Genomic DNA, 25,938 nt, shown 5'->3' on the forward strand with positions numbered 1-25,938 from the left:
AGATGCAAACATCCTTAAAGAGGACATCGCAAAAATTGATAAAATAAAAATAAATGGCAATGGGAAATATTTTTGTATTTTTCCATTGATTACAACATTGGTCGTTATCCACTGTAGGATCTGAATCCCAAGACTTTGCTTTGATTGACGATGATTGAATTGATCTTTGACCATCTGAGATCTAGCTTGTATACTCAAGGATCATAGTCAATGCCTTTATCCCTAATGTTTTCTTGGACATTTTCTATTCTTTTCATCCATCGGGATGCTCTTTCTTGCCTAAGTCGCCCTTTCGGGTTTTCTACTTAGCGAACTTTATATTTTATTTGATCCCTAACTTTTGCATGGACAATTCATTTCTTTTGGTCCATCGGGATATCCATTTTTTCCTAGATTAATCTTGTGAAGATTAATCTAGCGGGCTTTTATCATCATTTCTTTTTAGGCATAATATTTTTTGACCATGTCTACATTCACTAGCGATGGCAAATCTTCCTCCATCAATTGTTGTGAGGATTAGCGCTCCACCTGAGAAACCCTTCTTAATGACAAAAGGTCCTTCATAGTTGGGAATCCATTTACCCCGAGGATCTGAGTGAATAGCAGAAAACCATTTGAGCACGAGTTCTCATGAGCGATACTCACGAGGAAGAACTTTCTTATCAAAAGCTCGTTTGAAGCGTCTTTGGTACAACTGACCAAGGAAAACAACCATCAAACGCTTTTCTTCAATCAGATTCAGCTGGTTATACCGAGATTGAACCCATTCAACTTCATCAAGGTCAGACTCCATGATCACCCTAAGTGAAGGGATCTCAACTTCAATTGGTAGAACGACCTCGATCCTATAAACTAATGAGTACGGAGTTGCCCTAGTGGATGTACGAACCGAAGTCCTCTGAGTGTGCAAAGCAAAGGGTAACATCTCATGCCAATCCTTGTATGTCTTGACCATTTTCTGGATAATTCTCTTAATGTTCTTATTAGCTGCTTCTACGGCTCCATTCATCTTGGGCCGATATGGTGAAGAGTTGTGGTGCTCGATCTTAAATTCTTCGCACAACTCCTTCATCATATTGATGTTTAGATTACTAGTATTATTAGTGATGATCTTTCTAGGAATTCCAGAGCGGAAGATTATCTCTTTCTTGATAAATCGAGTAACCACCTGTCGGGTGACATTGGCATACGAAGCAACTTCGACCCATTTCGTGAAGTAATCGATAACAACTATGATGAATTGATGATCGTTGGAAGCTTTAGGCTTTATCATCCCAATCATATCAATACCCCACATAGAGAAGGGCCATGGAGACGTCAGAACGTTCAATGGAGTCGGTGGCACATAGATCATGTCACCATATATTTGACATTTGTGGCATCTTCTAACAAAGTTATAATAATCAACCTCCATTGTGGTCCAGTAATACCCATCCTGAAGGATCTTCTTGGCCATAGCAGGACCTTTCGCATGTACACCCTCGCAACCTTCATGTATAGATTTTATGATTGTACTAGCTTTGTGTCTATCCACGCATCTGAGCAGCATGAAATCATAATTCCTCTTGTATAACACATCACCTTTTAATAAAAACTTGGAATAGAATCTCCTTAAGGCCTTCTTATCAATAATAGATATACCCTCGGGATATTGTTGTTTCTCCAAAAATGTCTTTATGTCATAAAACCAAGGCTTATCATTAGGATCTGCCTCGATTGCTAGACAATGTGCTGGTTCATCTAAGTGGTGAGTATGGATAACAAATGCTTCATTCTTCCATTTGATTTTAAACATAGATGCCAACGTAGCTAGAGCATCTACTAACTGATTCTCTTCCCTAGGAATATGATAAAAAGAAACTTCATCAAAGTGGGGTATCCGTTTTCTGATATGCTCCTTATAGGGTATCAATTTGGTATCATGAGTTTCCCAATCACCTTTTACATGACTTATTACCAGAGCTGAATCTTTGTATACCTCAAGAATCTTGATCCTTAAGTCGATGGCCGCCTCCATACTGTAGATACACACCTTATATTCTGCCATATTATTAGTGCAGTCAAAGCATAATCTAGCAGTAAATGGAAGGTGAAAACCAGTTGGAGAAATGATAACTGCGCATATTCCATGACCACGAGCATTGGATGCACCGTTGAACACGAGTGTCCATCGCGATCCTGGTTCGGGGCCTTCCTTGGGGCATGTAATAGCGAAATCTCTGATAAACATGATGTCTTCATTTGGAAAGTCAAACCTCAATGGTTGATAACCTTCCACGGGTAGATGAGCAAGGTAGTTAGACAGAACGCTACCCTTTATTACTTTTTTAGTCACATACTGGATATCATATTCGGTTAACAACATTTGCCACCGAGCAATTCTACTAGTAACAACAGGTTTTTCAAATATATACTTTATCGGATCCATTTTGGATCTCAATAAAGTGGTATGGCAAACCAAGTATTATCTCAAGCGTCAAGCAACCCAAGCCAAAGCATAACAAGTCTTCTCTTAAAGTGAGTATCTGGTCTCAGATTCAGTGAATTTCTTGCTGAGGTAGTATATTGCATGTTCTTTCTTGCCTATATCATCATGCTGACCCAAAATGTGGCCCATAGATTCATTGAGTACCGTGAGGTACATAATAAGCAGCCTACCAGTAACCGACGGTATAAGGATCGGTGGTTCTTGCAAGTACTTTTTTATTTTGTCAAATTCCATTTAACAATCATCATTCTATACAATCGATTGATTCTTCCTCAATAATTTGAATATCGGTTCACATGTAGTTGTTAAATGTGATATGAATCTGGAAATATAATTAAGTCGACCAAGGAAACCTCAGACTTCTTTTTCTATTTGGGGAAATGGAATATATTGGATGGCTCGAACTTTGTCGGGATCAACCTCAATACCTTTCTGACTAACTATGAAACCCAATAGCTTACCAAATCGGACCCCAAAAGTGCATTTTGGTGGATTCAAATGCAACCTGAACTCCCGGAGCCTGGCAAAGAACTTCCTCAGGTTTTCTAAGTGATCATCTTCAATTCTGGATTTAGAAATCATGTCGTCCACATAAACCTCAATCTCTTCATGAATCATGTCGTGAAAGAGGGTTACCATGGCACGTTGATAGGTTGCCCCTGCATTCTTCAAGTCGAACGAAATTATTTTGTAGCAATAAGTTCCCCAAGGTGTGGTGAAAGTTGTCTTCTCCATATCATCTGGCGACATCTTTATCTGATTATACCTTGAGAAACCATCCATGAAGGAAAAGACGGAAAATATAATTGTATTATCAACCAAAACATCAATATGAGACAAAGGGAAATCATCCTTTGGGCTTGATTTATTGAGGTATTGGTAATCTACACACATTCTGACTTTGCCGTCCTTCTTCGGAATTGGAACTATATTAGCAACCCATTATAGATACTCAGAAATAGCTAAAAAGCCAACGTCAAACTACTTCTTAACCTCTTCTCTGATCTTGAGTGCCATGTCAGGTCTGGTCCTTCTAAGCTTCTGCTTGACTTGAGGACATTAAGGATTGAGTGGCAAGTGATGTTCAACAATGTTGGTGTCTAATCCTGGCATATCTTGATATGACCAAGCAAAGACATCAACATATTCATGTAATAACTTGACCAACTCAGAGTGTACATGTTTGGCAAGAGATGCCCCAATCTTTACCTCTTTTTTATCAGTTTCAGAACCCAAATTAATGACATCCACTGGTTCTTTATATGTCTGAATCTCTTTTTCTTCGTACTTAAGGATCCGTGCTAGTTCAGCCGGTAATTCACAATCTTCCTCACTGTCATCTTCAACTTGGTTAATTGGAAATCCAGACTTACAGTCGATTCTTGCCATGTTGTTACCAATGGTTTTATTTGCTCTGCATGTTATGAGCTTATTTTTAGTATGCTTTTTAATAAAGTGAAAAAAGAAAAAGAAACGTTTGCCATTTCATTTTTGTGAATAAGTAAAAATAACTGAAAGAAAAGGAACACAAAATTTTCATGCAAAAAGTACATTCTTTATTTAATCACATAATACTTTTAAACATGGGGGCCTTTACAAGCTACCCTCTTGTCTTGGGCGAAGACAAGGGATTAAGAAAACAAAATGCATTACGTTTTCTATGAATACACTATAGGAATCACGAGAGTTGTCCAGTCGGTGAGCTTGAATCCTAGAGGACACCTACGTACAAGACTGGGAGTCTCTAGTTTGCTTCCACTAGATTCTCCAATGACTGTCATGGTGTGATCGCTTTGGAAGCCTGCGCTGCTAAATATGATCGGGTTGAACTTTTTCTTCTTCGGGCTTGCTTTGCACGCTGATGGACGATAGCCAATACCGAAATTGTCACGCTTCTCTGCCATATTTACAACTTTACCCCAACCGGCTAATGGACCTTTCTCCAAAGTCTGCTTGGCGCTTTTGACTTGAGATAAAATGGTAGCAAATGGATGATCGTGATTAGTAGTAGCTGAATTGACCTCTTCAAACTCTAAATAGTGGAGTGGAACTTCAACAACCCCTTCATCTGTCTCGACATATCTGAACAAAGAAAGTTCACTAACCAACAAGTCTTCTTTTCCACATACTATAACCAATTTGTCATCGATCAGGAATTTCAACCTTTGGTGCAGTGTAGAAGTGACTGCCCCAGCGACATGAATCCACGGTCTACCCAACAAACAACTGTAGGTCAGGTTGATGTACATGACTTGAAAGGTGATACTGAATTGATGAGGTCCAACATAAATAGTTAGGTACACTTCCCCAATGACCTGTCTTCTGAAGCCATGAAAAGCTCGAACAATCAGTGCACTAGTCCTCATCTCGGGCCCCTTAAATTGTAATTAACTTAATATGGTTTTTGGCATTACATTAAGTGAGGAACCAGTATCAACGAGAACTCAAGATAGTAAGGAGTCTGTACACATGATTGAAATATGTAATGCTTTATTGTAAGCATTTCCATCAGGAGGTAATTCTGCTTCATTAAATCCTAAGTATCTGCTGGCGATGATATTTGCAAGCACGTCATTAAATTGATCGACTGTGATATCCTGCATCACATGAGCAGTATTCAGGACTTTCAATAATGCTTTATGGTGAGCCTCATAACTCCGAAGTAAAGATAAAATGGAGATTTTGGAAGGGGTTTGACCCAACAAATCAACAATCTTGAAGTCACTCTACTTGATCAATTTAAGGAATTCTTGGCCTTCCTCAAAAGTGATACTTTTCTTGTGACCTTCAAGTTGTTCATCTTCAACCATCAACCCCTTACCCTTAAAAGTTTTAGATTCTTCAACCTTATCGGCAATAACCTTTGTTGGCACTAGAACAGTTGTCATGGTCGGAGTGACGGGTACAGATGCCCTTACTTGCAGAGGAGGAGTAGGAAGGACCTTCTCCTTAGGTGGGACAACTGTGGGTGATGGAGACTGTTGGTGTAAGCCCTAGAGGCCAATACTTTTGGTACTTGTATCGAATTATTTAAAGGTATTTTCTTTATTATGGTTGATTAATAAAGTCCCTGGAATAGATAGTCTGTTTAATGTATTAAGTGTGACTTAATCATGAGAACACATTGAACATAAGGACACTATTCTTAAAGTATCCGTAGTCGAGCTTTAGTGTGAAGTGGGATAACATTAAAGCATTAAGACTATTATGTTTGTAGACTGATGATCACATCTCATGGATCATGGATAAAGAGTTATCAAGTCTTAAACATAGGTATGAATATTAGGAGTAATATTTATACCGGATTGACCCGCTATGAGAATACTATATAGAAAGTTATGCAAAGTGTCATAAGTTATTCTCATGGTGATAATGGTGTATACCACTCTTCGACCTGAAACCACTATGGATCCTAGATGTAGAGTCGAGTGCTTTATTGATGATCCAACGTTGTCCGTAACTGGATAACCATAAAGATAGTTGATGGGTACTCCACAAAGCATGGTGAGGGACATGAGTGTCCTAGATGGAATTTGCCCATCCTGCGTAACAGGATAAATGTCTATGGGCCCAATATTGAACTGGACAAGGATGACACGGTCTATACCTTGTGTTCAATATAGATGTCATACCCCAAAATTTGCCCATTAATATTTTAAGACATTTTTCAGGGCACTCTGACTTATTTTTATGACACTGATCTTAAAGGAACGAAGGCCCAGCTCACGAATGGCCCAATCCAGAAAATGGCCCAAACTGGCCTGTTCGCTACACGTTCGCTACACGCTCGCCTAGCGAACGTTCGCTACACGCTCGCCTAGCGAACGTTCACTACACGCTCGCCTAGCGAACGTTCGCTACACGTTCGCTACACGCTCGCCTAGCGAAGCTGACAGATAACAGAAAATTCTGGGCTTCACTCTGAGCCCATTAGGTCACAAAAAAGAGCATTATAAATACCAACACTTCAGTAATGGAAAAAGGACGAAAGGAGAACCCTAGCAAGCAAACCCTAGCGCTCACAGACGGAAAACCCTAAAGGAAACCCTGAAGGAAAAGCCGGCGGCAGCAAGGTCACTTCCGCTCAATTCGATCCGATCGGCCAACTCAAGGTTACAATTCGATTACAAACAGGTTGGCATTGCTATTACTACCTTATGTTCTTAATTTGCATATGGTATTATGATTGAATTTATGAAACTATCTTAAGTTTTACATATGAATTTAAGTATGCATGAACACCTGAATGTCTAACCACATAATCTCTGTAATGGATGCTATAAGGTGTGAAGCTTGCTGACATTATGCTGTTATCAAGACCAGAATCCGCAACCGCTCGCTAGCACATCGCTAAGCGAGCATGCAGCGAGTATTCGCTAAGCCCTCGCTAGGCGAGGCAGCGGCGACCGGGACGGTCGCTGATTTTTCTGTTCTGTCCTTTGCTAACCTGTCATGTTTTTATCATAGCCATGCATTGTTTATCTGACCCTACTGCTGTTCTGGTTTCTTTTGCGGTGCAATCCTTGATTGCATCCTGACTTGGTACTCTAACCCGTTTGCTGAATTTTGTAAAGGTTCACCTTTCCCAGGAAAAGATTGCTGTCTAGGTCTTCCACTTTATTTGTGGGATACCCTTGTGGAGTTTCACCCTAAATTACCTAATTAATTTTAATGTATTAATTTTAATGTATTAATTTTAATGTGGAGATTCATCCTAATTACCTAATCGATTGTAAAATACGGCCTCTAAATATGTGATCTTGGACCTCTCTTTATTGCCTTACGATATTACGGTATTACGGTCATGTCCCGCGAATGTGGGGATACCCTTAGCAAAGACCCTTCGATTAAATCATCATGTCCCTTTAAAATAAATCATAGTCCCTCGGATGTTGCCTTCGAATATATGATTTTGTCCCTCGATGACCCTTCGGTGTAGCCTACGGTTAAATGATGATCGTCCCTTCGAATGCTAAGGTATCCTTACAACTGTTGCCTTCAATGACCTATCGATGACCCTACAATGACCCTTTTACATCCAAAGGATAAAACTACTTACTTCTCAATAGTAAGGACAGTTTTACCCTCATAAGGATAGGAAATGCCCATAACGACCTTAGGAAGGTATAACTCTCAATTACTGGATCATAACCTAAAACATTTTCCACCCCTCACACTTTGCAAGTCCTAGAAAATCACCACTTGGTATACATTCATACTAGAATCATTATCAAGTTATATTTTTCTAAACTGTTTTTCAAATCAAACGAGATAAATACTTTGTATACATTCATACGAGAATCATTACAAAGTTAAACTCTCTTTCGAAACATTTTTAAACAATTCACCAACACTTTTCAGACAAAAATATAAGTGATCCAGCAATTAAGAGCCCATGGATAACCATGGATACAAAGGGTGCTAATACCTTCCCTTTGTATAATGTACCTCCCGAACCCAAAATCTATTGAGGTCTTTCCTGTTCTTTTCCACCTTTCCTTATTGGATAAAAGAAAAGTCGGTGGCGACTCTTGCTATCCGCGACATTGCGATAAAAAGCAAAATACCCCAAGTCAGTTCACCGTATGACAGAACTGGCGACTCTGCTGGGGACACTTTAAAAAGAGAGGTTACCTTAAAAACAAGATCACTTATTCCAAATTGTCTGATTTACTTTTAAGGGATTGCTTGGGTATTTTTGAGTGAAAGATCCTACACCCGGATCTAGTGTACCTTAGGTAAGTAGCAATAGATCATCGCGACTATCCGGCGTATACTGGAATGGTTAAAATGATGGCTACGGTTAATGTGACACTTTGGATGTCCTGATGTTCCTCATGTTCACTTGAGGAAAAATTTGGCTTCCGCGTGGTGTCATTAAAGCATTAACCAGACCTTTAGAACCCTAATTGACTCATCCTGGCCATTAGAAAGTAGTGAGATAACTGACTTCGGTTCCGACTGGGGTTGGTTGAGACTCGATACTACACTCTTTGAGATTGGACTTTAGGGAAGCTTCGGTCAACCACTTGGTGTTGCACTGAAGTGGACTTGAAGGAAGGTCAATGATTGGAGATCCTTTTAGAACCCGGTTACTATTCTAGGACAGGTTGAACCAACTAAACTTCAGTGGGGAGGGTACTTACCTATGGAACTCATGCAAGCCTTAAAACCTAGGAATGATGGTTGTGTGACTTGCTTGTGCTTGTTATTTATTTAACCTCATAACATCATAACATCATGACATCATAACATTGTACTAACCATTTCAAGGACTTAGGGATTTAACTTTGCTCTGTTTTGTAAGGCTATGGCTCCCAGGAAGACCATCCGGATCAATTTTGTAGCAATCGCTCCTCAACTCAAGAACTTAGTGTCAGAACTTTCCGATCATGCGCAGTTCATCAAGAAACACGGTTCTCTCCTCAATTTGGTTACCACTGGTTTCAAAGAAGATATGATGAGAGTTTTATTCCAGTTCTTCGACCCTAAACATCATTGCTTCACATTCCCGGATTATCAGTTGGTACCTACACTGGAAGAATTCTCCAGACTGCTTGGGATACCTATCCTTGATCAAATACCTTTCAGTGGTTTAGAAAAGGTTCCGAAGTCTGAAGAAGTTGCCGCAGCTTTACACATGACGAAGTCCGACATTGAAGCTAATTGGGTAACAAGGAGTGGAGTTAAGGGTTTACTTGCCAAATTCCTGACAAATAAGGCCCGAGAATTCTTAAAAGTTATGAATGTCCGTGCTTTCGAAGACATCCTGGCGTTGCTAATCTATGGCTTGGTGTTATTCCCTAATCCAGACCAATTCATAGACATGAATGCTATTAAGATATTTCTCACTCACAACCCTGTACCTACCTAGACATTTTGCATTCCCTCCACACTCGTACCATGAAGAAGCAAGGGACTCTCATGTGCTGCATACCTTTGTTGTCTAGGTGGTTTATTTCGCACCTTCCTCAATCAGTCTTGAAGAACGAGCAGAATTTGAAATGGTCTCAAAGGATAATGTCGCTCTCCCACCCAGACATCTGTTGGTGTCCTCAGTTTAAGGAAAATGTTACCATCATTGACCGTTGTGGCGAGTTCCCTAATGTACCACTCCTAGGAATAAGAGGAGGTATTACTTATAATCCTGCTTTAGCTCTGCGACAGTTTGGTTGTGCTCGAAGAGATGGTCCACATGAAATGATCATCGAAGGCATCATGTTCGACTATGACAACGATTCCCAAGGCCTCCGTCAAAGATTTGTACGAGCTTGGGGCATGGTGAAGAGAGGTACGTTAGGACAGAAAAATTCTATTCCTATGGAACCTTATCTCAGATGGGTACGCACCAGAGCTCGTGAACTTGTCATGCCATATCTTGCAATCGAACCTCAGATTATCGAACCTGAAGCTGAAGGAGGTGCTCCTCAGATCATTCCTTATCCAGATATGCCTACCAATGTTGAGGAACTAAAGAGATCTTGGATCCAGTTGAGAGAAGAAAGGGATACTTTCGAGACTCAGTTCGTCGCAGAAAGGAAGAAAGTGCTAGAACTTACCAGTCAGCTTAATGAGGAACGAAGACTCAATGCGTATCTTCGCCCAAAAAGAAGTCGCCCCTGGGAGACTTGAGCTTTCATTGTATTTTTATTATTATTCCTTTTGTAATGAACATTGATCAAAGAAATCAGCAATAAACATGTCTCTCTTGTTGGTGATTTACGCAAAGTTAAATTCCAAAAGTCCTTGAAAACATTTCATACATTGCATAGCATAACATAACACTGCATAACAGGTATTCTACAAGTTCAATGTTCTCACGGTCTTCATTACAAACAGAAAAATGGATCTTGAACAAACTGTCAAAGATCTCCAGACTCAGAATGCTCAATTCAAGGAGATGATGCTAAGCTTATCCAAGGGGCAGGAGGAACTGAAGGCTCTTTTGCTCGAAAAGAAGAAAGACAAGAAAGCTGTGAGTTTCATTAACCCGGGAAGAAGGCGTAAAGGACAGGCCACAGGAGTCAAGTTTGGAATCCCGAATGGTCCAGAAGAGGGGGGCGGAGAATGATTCAGAGGAAGAGAATGCTGATTTCTCCAACCCTGAGGATGACGATGAAGATTATGAAAATGAACAGTACTCTCCAAGAGATGATAAGTACAAGTTGCTGGAAGAACGTATGCTAGCTATGGAGGGTCAGAAGGCGCCCGGTCTGGATTTCGAAAGTTTGGGTCTGGTCTCCGATGTGACCATTCCTCGCAAATTCAAAATCCCCACTTTCACTAAGTACGATGGTGCGTCTTGTCCTCAGATGCATCTGAGAGCTTATGTGAGAAAGATTCAGCCGCTTACCACTGACAGGAAGCTATGGATCCATTTCTTCCAAGAGAGCCTGTCTGGCACACAGTTGGAATGGTATTATCAGCTCGAGAGCTCTGACATCCGCACCTGGACTGATTTAGCAACAGCTTTCTATAAACAGTACCAGTATAACTCTGAACTAGCACCTACCCGGCTACAGTTGCAGAATATGACTATGGGATCTAAAGAAAGCTTTAAAGAATATGCTCAAAAGTGGAGAGATTTGGCTGGCAGAGTCAAACCCCCTATGACTGACAGAGAATTGGTGGACATGTTCATGGGCACACTGACCGGCCCATTCTACAGCCATCTACTGGGAAGTTCTTCATCAGGTTTCACTGAACTTATATTAACAGGTGAACGTGTTGAAAGCGGCATCCGAAGTGGAAAGATACAGGCGGCTACCTCTGCAAGCACCAAAAGGTCCTATCAGGGGAGGAACGAATCAAATGCTGTGTACGGTCAAAAGGGTCGTAACAAGAAAAACCGTGACCACGACATTAGAGCAGTTACGATTGCAGCACCACCATCTCAAAACTTCCAGCCAAAACAAGACAGGCCAAGAAGGCAGTTCACCAGGATCAATATGACCTTGGCACAGGCACTGCAGGGAATGCTAAAGGCAAATTTGATCACCCTTAGAGATCCTCCTACAAATCCCAACACTACCTCTTCTCGTTATAATCCCAATGCCAGGTGTGCATATCACTCCGATAGCCCCGGGCATGATACAAACGATTGCTGGTCATTGAAGAATAAGATTCAGGATATGATCGAAGCTGGAGAAATTGAGTTTGAGCCTCCGGAGACTCCTAATGTCATCACTGCTCCTATGCCTAACCATGACAAGACTGTTAATGCTATGGATGACGATTCTCACATTTCTAATGTGGCGGACTTAACATCTCCTCTCCCGATCATAAAGAGGAATTTATTGCAAGCTGGTTTATTTCCAGGTTGTGCTGAAGATTGCAATCTCTGCATACTCCGGCCCGAGGACTATTTGAAATTGAAGAATGGTATTCAACGGCTGATGGACGATCGTACAGTTCTCTTCGAAAGGATTCCTAAGGCGGAAAACCCTATTGAAGAAATATCTGTGATTGCTAGGTCCAAAGTTCCAGTGAAGATTACCGCTACCAGGGCGCCTGTGAAGATTACTGTTGAGCCCAGGGTTACTCCCCTAATCATCACTGCACCTGGCCCGATCCCGTATTCCTCAAGCAAAGCTATTCCGTGAAATTATGGCGGTGATGTTTACGTCCATGGCATGAAGCAAGTGGATAATGCTGCTAATACTAGTGGCATTGTTGGGACTAGAAAAATTACTCGAAGCGGAAGGATCTTCTCTCCAGAAATCTCACCTCCTGTCCTTGAAACTCGAGGAAAGGAACCAGTCAATCCTTCTCAGTCAGAGACACCGGTCGAAGTTACTCCCGAAGATGTTGCCAAACAAGAAATGGAAGAAGTGCTGAAAATCATTCGCAAGAGTGATTTTGATGTTGTAGAACAGTTGGGGCATACCCCGTCTAAGATCTCGATGTTATCCTTGCTGTTATCTTCAGAACCTCATGCCAATGCATTGATAAAATTCTTGAAGACCGCTCATGTACCTCAGGAGACATCTGTCGATCAATTCGAACATTATGTTGCTCACTTGGCTGTTGACAATGGCCTGGGCTTTTCCGACGCTGATCTGACACCAGCAGGAAAGAATCACAATAAAGCCCTGCATATCTCCATTGAGTGTAGGGGAATCACTTTGTCTCATGTGTTGATCGATAATGGCTCTTCCTTGAATGTGCTGCCGACAACCGTGCTGGATAAGCTGGATTGTAAAAGCATTGAACTGAAACCTAGTGACATTGTGGTACGTGCTTACGATGGTGCGAAGAGTGTTGTCCATGGCGAAGTAGTCCTGCCTATCAAGATAGGACCTCAAGTCTTCAACACTACCTTCCATGTAATGAACATTCGTCCTGCCTATTCCTGCTTACTGGGACGCCCTTGGATTCATGGGGCAGGCGCTGTAGCCTCGTCTCTCCATCAAAAGTTGAGGTATCCCACAAAGGGCAAAATTGTCACCGTGTGTGGAGAAGAAGAGTACATTGTCAGTAGTGTGCATACCTTCAGATACGTCGAGATGGATGGTGAATTCATTGAGACTCCTTGTCAGTCATTTGAAGTAGTTCCTCCGACCAATCCTGTCCTTAAGCCAACTTCCTGTGTACCCAAGGTTATTCGTGCTCCTCCTGCTATGATTTCTCTGAAGGACGCTCAAGCCGTGGTTGAAGATGGTGGTCGTACTGGCTGGGGTCAATTGATCGACGTACCGTACAAGTCTGACAAATTTGGCCTGGGGTTCAGCTCTGACAAGAGTCAAATTAATGCTGTAGAAGATGCTGACAGCGATTGCGACCTGGATAGCTGGATTTTCCCAACAATTGGTGACAGACTCAATAATTGGAAGGCTGAAGACACTATCCCGATTTCCTTTAGTCAGGAGTAATTGTTATTGTCTATTTTAGTGTTGCAAATTTTTGTTTTTTTTACAATTGAACTTCTCCAAGCGTTGTGTCTATGCCCGGGGCACAATAGCTAATTTGTTAAGGGTTTTGTCATTTTCATAAGCATATTCATATTCAATAAATCAATGGACTTTTTGCATTCAAATATTGCGCTCTTTGTCTTTTCTGTCATCTTCCAAACAAGCTATGTTTTCTTACACACACTCACGTAACAAATTGCAGATCCATACCCACTCTGGATCCTGTTGACAATAGTTCTACTACTGTTCATTATGACTTTGAAAATCCGATCTACCAAGCCGAGGATGGAAGTGTGGAAGATTGTGAAGTACCTGGAGAACTTGCCAGACTGTTACTGCAGGAAGAGAGGACTATACAGCCGCACGAGGAGTCAGTTGAGATTGTAAATCTGGGTACCGAAGTAGACAAGAAAGAAGTCAAAATAGGAGCAGGCTTGGGAAACAGTGTCAAAAGAAGGTTGATTCAGATGTTACATGACTGTGTAGAGATTTTTGCTTGGTCTTATGATGACATGCCAGGACTGGATACTGATATAGTAGTACATCGGTTGCCAACGAGGGAAGATTGTCGTCCTGTTAAGCAAAAGGTTCGTCGCATGCGTCCTGAAATGTCTGAGAAAATCAAAGCCGAGGTTATGAAACAATTTGATGCAGGTTTTCTGGCTGTTACTTCTTATCCTCAATGGGTTGCTAATGTGGTACCAGTGCCGAAGAAGGATGGCAAGGTGCGAATGTGTGTAGACTACAGAGATTTGAATAAAGCGAGTCCCAAAGACGACTTTCCACTTCCGCACATTGATGTTCTGGTAGATAACACCGCTCAACACAAGGTGTTCTCATTCATGGATGGATTCTCAGGTTACAACCAGATTAAGATGGCGCCTGAGGACATGGAGAAAACTACGTTTGTGACACAATGGGGCACGTTCTGTTATAAAGTAATGCCATTTGGTTTAAAGAATGCAGGGGCAACGTACCAGCGTGCTATGGTGGTTTTGTTCCATGATATGATCCATCATGAAATAGAAGTGTATGTGGATGACATGATAGCCAGATCTCATACTGAGGGAGAGCATCTCGATCATTTATACAAACTGTTCGAGAGGTCGAAGAAATACAAGTTGAGGTTAAACCCGAACAAATGCATCTTTGGAGTAAGATCCGGCAAACTCTTGGGCTTTATTGTCAGTGGTAAAGGGATTGAGCTAGACCCGGCTAAGGTGAGGGCTATTCAAGAAATGCCAGTTCCCCGTACAGATAAAGAGGTCAGAGGTTTCTTGGGACGTTTGAATTATATTGCCCGATTTATCTCCCACTTGACTGCTACCTGCAAACCCCTCTTCAAACTACTGAGGAAAAATCAAGAGATGAGATGGAATGATGAATGTCAAGAAGCTTTCGACAAAATCAAGGAGTATCTTCAAAAACCTCCCATTCTGATGCCACCAGTTGAAGGAAGACTTTTAATCATGTACTTGACCGTGTTAGAAAATTCAATGGGGTGTGTGTTGGGACAACATGGCGAGTCTGGCCGAAAAGAGCATGCCATATACTACCTTAGCAAAAAGTTTACCGACTGTGAAACAAGATACTCACTGCTCGAGAAAACTTGTTGTGCTTTGGCCTGGGCTGCTCGTCGACTAAGACAATACATGTTGAATCATACCACTTTATTGATTTCTAAGATGGATCCTATCAAATACATATTTGAGAAACCCGCTCTCTCCGGAAGAATAGCAAGATGGCAGATGATTCTAATAGAGTACGACATCCAGTATACTACCCAGAAAGCAATCAAAGGAAGCGTACTAGCCGACCATTTGGCTCATCAAGCAGTGGATGATTACCAATCTATGAATTTTGAGTTCCCAGATGAGGATGTCATGCTTGTTACTGATTATGAAGAACCTGGACCGGATGAAGGACCCGAACTAGGATCCCGATGGACTATGGTTTTCGATGGGTCTTCTAATGCATTGGGCAATGGTGTTGGTGTGGTAATCATTTCTCCCGAGGGTTACCATACGCCTTTCACTGCTAGACTATGTTTTCATTGTACCAATAATATGGCTGAGTATGAAGCATGTATTTTGGGACTCAAGGCTGCTATAGACCGGCGGGTCAAGTTTTTGAGTGTGTACGGAGACTCAGCATTAGGAATCAGTCAGATCAAAGGAGAATGGGACACTAAGCATCCGAATCTCATCCCTTACCGAGAACGGGTGATGACATTAATCCCATACTTTGAAGAGATTACATTCGAACATATCCCACGAGAAGAGAATCAGTTGGCAGACGCATTAGCTACCATGTCATCTATGTTCAGAGTCAGATGGGACAATGAAGCTCCCAGGATCACCATTGAGCGACTAGATGAACCGGCATACTGTTATGAACTTAACACTGAGGGAGTACGGGAAAAACCTTGGTTCCACGAAGTAAAAAGATATTTAGAAGCTCAGGAATACCCTGAAGGGGCATCCATCAATGACAAAAAATTCCTGAGGAAGTTCTCCGCTAAGTTCTTTCTGAGTAATGGAGTATTATACAAACGTAACCACGATTCGACTTTGCTTCGCTGTGTGGATAAAAAGGAAGCAGAAAAGATTATGGGAGATATGCACGACGGTATTTTTGGGACTCATTCTAGTGGACATACGATGGCCACGAAGATTCTGAGATCAGGGTATTATTGGTCTACCATGGAAGCTGATTGCCACCATCACTCCAGAACCTGTCACAAGTGCCAGATACATGCGGATAAAGTACATGCACCTCCTGCTCCATTGAACGTGTTGACCGCACCTTGGCCCTTTGCAATGTGGGGCATTGATATGATTGGGGAGATTAAACCTACTACTTCTAATGGACATCGCTTCATCCTTGTCGCTATTGATTACTTTACAAAGTGGGTAGAGGCCGCCTCATTTGCTTCTGTCACCAAGAATGTGGTGGCACGATTCATCAAGAATAGTCTTATCTGTCGGTATGGTATCCCTGAAAGGATTATCACCGACAATGGTACTAATTTGAACAACAAGATGATTACTGAACTCTGCACGCAGTTCAACGTAAAACACCATAACTCTTTTCCGTACCGACCAAAGATGAATGGCGCTGTAGAAGCTGCTAATAAGAATATCAAGAAGATCATACAAAAGATGACGGTGACGTACAAAGACTGGCATGAGATGTTACCGTTTGCTCTTCACGGTTATCGCACTTCAGTACGCACTTCGACAGGAGCAACTCCTTTCTCTTTAGTCTACGGAATGGAAGCCGTTTTACCAGTGGAAGTTCAGATTCCCTCTCTAAGAATCATGAAAGAGGCGGGCTTAAATGAAGATGAATGGATTCAGACTCGACTCGATCAGATAAACTTGATTGATGAGAAGAGACTTGCGGCTGTTTGTCATGGACAGATATATCAGAAACGCATGACCCAGGCATTTAACAAAAGAGTCAAGAGACAGGTGTATCAAATTGGCGACTTGGTGGTAAAGCGCATCACTCTACCACAAGGTGATCCCAGAGGCAAATGGATTCCCACGTACGAAGGGCCGTTTGTAGTTAAGAAGATATTCTCTGGTGGAGCCATGATACTAGCTACAATGGACGGCGAAGACTTCCCGCATCCCGTGAACGCAGACATAGTCAAAAAATACTACGCATAAAAGAGACCCGCTAGGTCGACGTATCTAGGCAAAAGTAAGGGCATCCCGGCGAACCAAAAGGGTTCGGGCAAAATTTAGGGATAAACATAAAAAAATGTACACCCGGCAAGTCGAAAACCTGAAAAGGCGGCTTGGGCAAAAAGGGGTATCCTGGTGGATTGAAAACCTGAAAAGGCGGTCCAGGCAAAAATTAGGGATCAAAGCGTATGACTATGTCCCGTTCTCAGACAGCTTCATCCAAGTTCAAAGGACTGAACAAGCTAATCACTTCTATCCGACAGCAGGAGATGAGAGGCTTGAAGACATAATGGCAGTAGTGGAATTAAGGTCAATAGGACGTTTTCGGCATAGCTTTCTCTTTGTTTTCTTGACAATTTCCTCTTACTAGGATTTTTGTCTCCTTGTACACAAATTGCCTGTTTATAGGCCCTCTTTCGAAATCAATATAATTTTAGTTTCAAAAAAAAATGCTCTTGTTTTACTTTCTCTGTTTTGTTTGCATAAACGTCCATTGATTTAATTCGAATTAATATATGCATTTGGATATGATCGATGTTTACCAAAAATGCGTGCATAAAATAGAAATAGCGATTACTACTAGGCTTCAGGATCGAGGAGAAGGTCTAATCATGCTTTCCAATGAATCCGTTGCTAATCCTATTCCCCAGCAAAGCCAGTCATTCCCAGAAGAGAGTGGCATTACTAGACAAATGGGTCATCTCTTCCACCCCCAGCCGGGCTTCTGTTGAACATTTCTACCATCAGACAGAAATCAAGCATCTCCGGCTAAGAAAGGGTCATCGATACCAGTATCTCCCAACCAGAAGATTGAGATTTATTTTCCCCAGTAGAGTCCCCTGGAAGAACTTTTCTGATGCATAATTCATTCATTACATCATTTCACAACATACGCATTTAGTTTCAGAAGCATAAAACATCTCATGCATCATGACATGGCATGAAGCTAACTTTATTTTTCAGGTTAATTATCCTCCTGATACAGTCAAAATGAAGATCCATTCAGACGGACATCTTTATCGATTACATTCAAGATTCAAATACATTCATTCTGATAAGCACTCTGATATCCTCCTAATGGTGGCATCTTTAAGCCCACCCCAGATATTCATTGCAAATACAGCATCTACAAATACGATCAGATACAGTCTAACGTACGGTTCATTCTGATTCAGCCCAACATATAACTCCTTCCACTCAGATACGATCTAACGGACGATCCATTCTGATCTTCAACTACTCCAACACGGTCTAATGTACGACCCAGTTGGACCTTTATTTCTCAGGTACTGCCTAGCATACGGTCCATCCTGATTCATCTCAACATATGACTCCTTCAACTCAGATGCGATCTAACGTACAATCCATTCCGACCTTCAACAACTCCAATACGGTCCAACATACGACCCATTTGGACCTTCAAGGCCTCGGGTGCTACCTAGCGTACGGTACCTTCTGAAGTGTAGTCTGGCATATGACTACCCCTTTATTATCAGATGCAGCCTAACGGACGGCTCGTTCTGCTACTCAGAGACGGTCTAGCTTACGACCCGCTTGGAGGTTCATCCCCTCAAATGCTACCTAGCGTACGGTACATTCTGAAGTGTAGTCTGGCGTATGACTACCCCCTTCATCATCAGGTACAGCCTAACGGACGACTCAGTCTACAACTCAGATACGATCTAGCATACGATCCATTCTGATCCTTCACCCCCAGTAACGATACAGCCTAACGGACGGCTCGTTTCGCAACTCAGATACGATCTAGCGTACGATCCATTCTGATCCTTTATCCCCAGCGGCGTATGACCCATTCTAACTCCCCAGTGAAGTCGACGGCCTAATGAATGACTCACTATACGGTCTGGCGTATGACCCAGTGACACCCATGACTTCAGATATCTTCTAACGTACGACGCACTCTGAAGCTCTCATCATCAAACTTCCGAGATGGCATCTTTAAGCCCATCTCCATCAAGACTAACTAATTGACAAGTGCAAATTTTTGGGGCGTTCTAAGTGTTCAATAATCTTCCACCTCCAGACCACGAATGGCGTACATACCATTCTGACTCTCTCGGTTCAAGAATATTGAACAGGGGCAGCTGTCATACCCCAAAATTTGCCCATTAATATTTTAAGACATTTTTCAGGGCACTCCGACTCATTTTTATGACACTGATCTTAAAGGAACGAAGGCCCAACTCACGAATGGCCCAATCCAAAAAATGGCCCAAACTGGCCTGTTCGCTACACGTTCGCTACACGCTCGCCTAGCGAACGTTCGCTACACGTTCGCTACACGCTCGCCTAGCGAAGCTGACAGATAACAGAAAATTCTGGGCTTCACTCTGAGCCCATTAGGTCACAAAGAAGAGCATTATAAATACCAGCACTTCAGTAATGGAAAAAGGACGAAAGGAGAACCCTAGCAAGCAAACCCTAGCGCTCACAGACGGAAAACCCTAAAGGAAACCCTGAAGGAAAAGCCGGCGGCAGCAAGGTCACTTCCGCTCAATTCGATCCGATCGGCCAACTCAAGGTTACAATTCGATTACAAACAGGTTGGCGTTGCTATTACTACCTTATGTTCTTAATTTGCATATGGTATCATGATTGAATTTATGAAACTATCTTAAGTTTTACATATGAATTTAAGTATGCATGAACACCTGAATGTCTAACCACATAATCTCTGTAATGGATGCTATAAGGTGTGAAGCTTGCTGACATTATGCTGTTATCAAGACCAGAATCCGCAGCTGCTCGCTAGCACATCGCTAAGCGAGCATGCAGCGAGTATTCGCTAAGCCCTCGCTAGGCGAGGCAGCGGCGACCGGGACGGTCGCTGATTTTTCTGTTCTGTCCTTTGCTAACCTGTCATGTTTTTATCATAGCCATGCATTGTTTATCTGACCCTACTGCTGTTCTGGTTTCTTTTGCAGTGCAATCCTTGATTGCATCCTGACTTGGTACTCTAACCCGTTTGCTGAATTTTGTAAAGGTTCACCTTTCCCAGGAAAAGATTGCTGTCTAGGTCTTCCACTTTATTTGTGGGATACCCTTGTGGAGTTTCACCCTAAATTACCTAATTAATTTTAATGTATTAATTTTAATGTATTAATTTTAATGTGGAGATTCATCCTAATTACCTAATCGATTGTAAAATACGGCCTCTAAATATGTGATCTTGGACCTCTCTTTATTGCCTTACGATATTACGGTATTACGGTCATGTCCCGCGAATGTGGGGATACCCTTAGCAAAGACCCTTCGATTAAATCATCATGTCCCTTTAAAATAAATCATAGTCCCTCGGATGTTGCCTTCGAATATATGATTTTGTCCCTCGATGACCCTTCGGTGTAGCCTACGGTTAAATGATGATCGTCCCTTCGAATGCTAAGGTATCCTTACAACTGTTGCCTTCAATGACCTATCGATGACCCTACAATGACCCTTTTACATCCAAAGGATAAAACTACTTACTTCTCAATAGTAAGGACAGTTTTACCCTCATAAGGATAGGAAATGCCCATAACGACCTTAGGAAGGTATAACTCTCAATTACTGGATCATAACCTAAAACATTTTCCACCCCTCACACTTTGCAAGTCCTAGAAAATCACCACTTGGTATACATTCATACTAGAATCATTATCAAGTTATATTTTTCTAAACTGTTTTTCAAATCAAACGAGATAAATACTTTGTATACATTCATACGAGAATCATTACAAAGTTAAACTCTCTTTCGAAACATTTTTAAACAATTCACCAACACTTTTCAGACAAAAATATAAGTGATCCAGCAATTAAGAGCCCATGGATAACCATGGATACAAAGGGTGCTAATACCTTCCCTTTATATAATGTACCTCCCGAACCCAAAATCTATTGAGGTCTTTCCTGTTCTTTTCCACCTTTCCTTATTGGATAAAAGAAAAGTCGGTGGCGACTCTTGCTATCCGCGACATTGCGATAAAAAGCAAAATACCCCAAGTCAGTTCACCGTATGACAATAGACATAAGGGCAAATGGGTAATTATACACATAATTATTATCATATGAGGTTTTGTCAGATCACATGCCATTTTCGTGACTTGGGTAGCAGTGATGTGTTGCTAGATACCGCTCACTGTTTATTATGTTAAATGCGTGATTTAATATAATTGCCAACGCCGCGAAAACCTATAGGGTCACACACAAAGGACAGATTGATGAGAGATAGAATAATTAAGGAACATCGTAAGGTACGGTGTACTTAAGTAGAATACGAAATATGGTAATGTACCAAATACTTAAGTGATTTTGGCATATTATGAGATATGGGCCAAAATGCACTTAAGTGGGCTTTTTGACTTGAAGCCCACACAAGTGGTTCTATAAATAGAACCCCTTGGGTAGAAGCATTGTAACTCACTGAGACAGAAAACACAACTGAAGAGTTGGAATTTCGTATCTCTCTCTCACTCAAAGCCTTCATTCATAACAGCTAGCACTGCGATTGAAGGAATTCGTTCATGTGGACTGAGTAGAAACGTTGTCATCGTTCAACGTTCGTGATCGCCCCGTGGATCTGTATCAAAGGTTTTGATCATTATCAGAGATCTGCACCAAAGGTCTGAATCGCCACAAGAGGTAACGATTCTATCACTGATCATGCCCATTCGTAAGGATAACTAAATGGAGAAATTTTTAAATTCCGCTGCGCCTTGGATGGCAATTCTCCTACAGAGACACCCTAGGAGTGTATTTTGGAGCGAATACAAAACCACTACGAGTCATGCCTCCCACTCTAGATATATTAACAATTTCAGTGTCAGGGTTGAATCTCTTTTTCACCCACATACGCAGTTGTTTCATACTTCCAAGGTACCGGCTTGGTGTTCTGATATGGGAACAGACTAGGAACACGAATATGAATCGACTGAACCTTCCTAGGAGGAGCTTCAACCTTCTTCTTCTTATACACAATAATTATAGGCTCAATCACTACAATCTCTTCAACTGCCTTAGATATGGAAAACTGTATCAACTCTTGATTCATCAACTCTTATATACAATCCTTCAGGTCATTACAAATATCTTGATCAAATTCACACACAATGCAATCTTCATGGATGCCAACTAGAAACCCAAACTGTTGAAGCTTTTTCAACACTACCAACATTGAAGTCTTCACATTGTCAGCCCTCTTAACAGATTCAGTGATCTCTTCTTCAATGACAACACTGACTGCTGGGCCACCATGATTAGGCAGAGGGTTTGTTTTCACATTATGCTTTTCTTCTGAGAAAGACAAAACCTTCTGGTTAATCAACTCTTGGATTTTATTCTTGAGCGGCCAACAATCTTCAGTGGAATGCCATATATGCCCTGTGTGAAAGGCACATGAGGCATTAGGGTTGTATTTGGCATGATAGGAAGAAAGGCAAGGTGGAATTTATTTTGGTATGAGGGCCCCTATGTGAATCAGATAGGGTACCAGTTTAGCATATGGTACCAATATCTTATTAATATAAAGACGCTTTCCATAGCCATTCCTATTGTTTTGGCCTTGGCCTTGACCCCTATACTCACGAGTGTTCTGTTGATTCTGGGCATTCTGAGCCGGTGTTGGTTGCTGATTGCGATTATGGGGTTAATACTTACACGAAGGTTGTTGATACTGAGCAACGACAACATAAAGATACAGATAATATGGCATGAGATCCATAGGAAATTGATATAGGGGATGGACACTTGTCGTTACAACATTTGTCTCCCCTTATTGCTTTTTCGTAAAGCCCTCACGCGGCTTCTTATTCATAGTCTATTGGGCGACGGTACCTGCAATCTTTCCCGATTTGACCCCATTCTCGACACGTTCACCAATAGTCACCATGTTTGCGAAGTTAGTGGAAGAATTGCCGATCATTTTCTCAAAGTACAACCCATGAAGAGTACCCATGAAGATGTCAACGAGTTCATTATCTGATAAAGTCGGTCTGACCCTGGAAGCCATTTCACGCCAACATTGAGCATACTCTTTAAAAGTCTCACTGGACTTTTGTGCCTAACAGAATATATTGGAAATAATGGATTAACAGATGATCATTGTTAATATACGATGCCATTTTCCTGCAGTACATCGTAATGTGACTTCGAGGACAACTTAGCCCCTTATACTTCAGTAAATTTGGTACTTTGAACTTCTGAGGAAGTACCACGTTAGGAACCAAACAAAGATCTCTTGCATTTATGTCGAAGGCAGAGAAACCTTTGATGACCCTTATTTTATCATCCAATAACTTGTAATCCGCTGCCCGGGCCGAACTAGCAGTAGGAATGACGACCTGACTGGCTGGCCGGGAGGTGTCCTAAACAAATGCCTGAACATACACATTTTAGGGAGCAAACAACAATTACGGCGGATAAGAGAAACCAGGAGGCACTATTTGGGAAGCAACATGCATCATGTGAGGGAACTTCCCTCCAGCTTGAGCATTAGGGACCTGAGGGGCCCCAACCTGCACATACTGGAGTGCAGGGTTTGTAAGTGCATACGACAATGTTGGAACAAAAGTGTCCCCAATGTAAGCAAATGGAGCAACTTGAAATTGATTCGGATTCGCAGGTTGAGCAGCCTGGGAAGGAATCTGAAAGTGGAGGCGTGGGCCTCGGTGCTCATCTTCTTTGTTAGGAGTTTCAGCAAGAACCTGATCTTGGGCATCCTTGGGGTTGACATCATCAACTGTGGGAGAAGTCTGGATCATGGGCACACCCCATGGGATAACAACATTCCCGACAACATTAGGGGCGACGAGAGCTTGATGAGGGATAAAGGCACCCCCATTTGCAAATTGAGCATCAAAGTTTGAGGGCATTTCACAGGGATAAGCATCAACAAGCCTATTTGCAGCAGAAGGAACACATGTGTTGATTCATAACGGTCGATACCACGGTCTCCATAGGAGTTTTGACAATGACAATGACATCAGCAGTAGCATTGGCCACCCCAACAACATTGGTGACATTTGCAACAGTAGGGTTAATAGAGGTAGAAACCCTCTGAGATTGGAGAATTTTCAGAATGGTCTCCATGTTTCCCTAAAAAAGATCCATTATGCCCTGGACTTGGGTGAGAGTCTCCTTGACGACAGCGTTATCGGATTTGTAATCAGCCATGAGTTTGGATTTGTTTGCACGGGTATAATAGTGATGACGAGTCGTCGTAGTTGCTGTAGAGGGAATGGATAGGGTAAGCATTTTGTTTTCTAGTTAGCAAAATGTATGAATGCATGACTGTATAGATGCATGTAAGTAAAAAGAAAAATATTTCTAGGGTGTCAGTGTGCATATATAGTCATACAATGAGTAGGAGTAAGACATCAAAAGTATTTCAACAAAATAAACTCCTGATGGGTAAAATGGTCATTTCACAAGGATTATTTCAATTAGGAACACAAAATTAATTCTAACTAGAAAATATAATTAGAATCTAAAATTGATTAAATCTTAAAATCTAAATTAACCTAATGTTAGGAATTAATTAAATTCCAACATCCATTAAAATTTGAATCCTAATTTTAATCTAATTAAACATTCTATACTAATCTCCTAAATTCTAATCAAATTCTAAAAACTAATTAATCCATCAAGTTTCAAAAAACCTAATTACTAAATATAATTTAAAGTCCTAATCACTAATTTAAAAACCCTAATTAGAAGCCCAAATCTCTAATTACTAACTGCAAACCCCTAATTGCTAATCAACCTAATAAAGTCAAGAATCTGGCCCAACTACTGGATATGGGCTCTCAGGAAGCGTAAAAGGGGTCTAGGCCCAGTGGTCTGGATGCTGGAACATGTTTTGGTCAGAAAATGGGCCTTAGGCCCAAGAAGCAAACAAAAATCCAAGGCGTTGGAGGAACGGAGGGGTGCATGGACCCGTTGGAGGATGACGCCACTGAAGGTTGGTTGAGCCTAATAGATGTTATTACCCTAAACGAAAAAACTCTCCCTTGACAAAAAAATCCAAAACGGACCTTCAATAATTGAAATTGAATGACCTTTTGTTACACGCTCACTACCCACCGTCTCCGATCAGATGACCATCGCGGGCCACCGCACCGAAAACCGCTTTCGGCGGCGGTGGCCACCAAGACACAAACCAGATATCACATTAAGATCGTCTCCACCTCCTTAAACCTAATCTTCTCTCAATTCCAAACAAAAATTTGATCTAACATCCCAATTCGTATTAAAGATCTCAAGAACCCTAGAGGTTCAATCGCGAATTACATAGTGAGGCTCAAGACTCAGCGCCCTAACTGTTAGGGCTTTGAGTCGTCCTTAAATAAGCTACAAGATGACAACATGGTTGCAGTTAAAGAGTGAGTGGGAACCTACCTCTGAAGTTGAGGATCACTCCGACAAAAAGTTGAATCGGAGAAGACGAAATAGGTGACGAAAAATCACTTGATTAGCAAGTACGAACTCGTATATCTCTTCTTCTGCTTTCACTTCTTCTTTAAATCAATTCTTCTTCGTCTAAATCTCTATGGTGAGATTGAGCTGAGAAGGATTCAAGGTTGAACTCGCTCTTCTTGAAGCTTCAATGGAGTTTAGAGTTGAGCTTTGAGTGAAGGAGGGAGAGAAATGAGATGAGCAGAATAGAGTGAGAGTGAAAATTCTCAGATTTGTGATTTTCAATCCCTTCAATGATTAGACATGATAAACTCTTATAGGGATTCCTTTATAATCGAGTGGGGCAGGCTAGGTTTGTTTGAGGGCAGCTAGGGCAAGTTCAGTTAAATTATGTTATGAAGTTGGTTGTTAGTTGAATCTGTTATGCATTGCTAGG

The 25,938-nt window shown here is 41.5% G+C and overlaps 1 protein-coding gene across 2 annotated transcripts; it reads right to left on the minus strand.

The window, feature by feature from the left end:
• Positions 1 to 25,696, minus strand: LOC127138547 (uncharacterized). 2 transcript variants are annotated; one of them, XM_051065021.1, is made up of 2 exons: positions 25,485 to 25,603; positions 1 to 3,902 (listed from the first exon to the last, which is right to left on the minus strand). In XM_051065021.1, exon 2 carries the CDS (start codon positions 2,426 to 2,428, stop codon positions 629 to 631), a length of 1,800 nt encoding a protein of 599 aa, XP_050920978.1. In that variant the 5' UTR covers positions 2,429 to 3,902; positions 25,485 to 25,603; the 3' UTR covers positions 1 to 628. The 2 variants fall into 2 exon arrangements, 1 of the variants encoding a protein (XP_050920978.1); XR_007808804.1 differs by lacking the exon at positions 1 to 3,902 and adding an exon at positions 17,556 to 24,313 and having other exon boundaries at positions 25,485 to 25,696.
• Between the last annotated feature and the right edge of the window lie 242 nt (positions 25,697 to 25,938).

The sequence above is a fragment of the Lathyrus oleraceus genome, chromosome 1 (genome assembly GCF_024323335.1).
Source record: "Lathyrus oleraceus cultivar Zhongwan6 chromosome 1, CAAS_Psat_ZW6_1.0, whole genome shotgun sequence".
In the NCBI taxonomy this organism is placed as follows: Eukaryota; Viridiplantae; Streptophyta; class Magnoliopsida; order Fabales; family Fabaceae; genus Lathyrus; species Lathyrus oleraceus.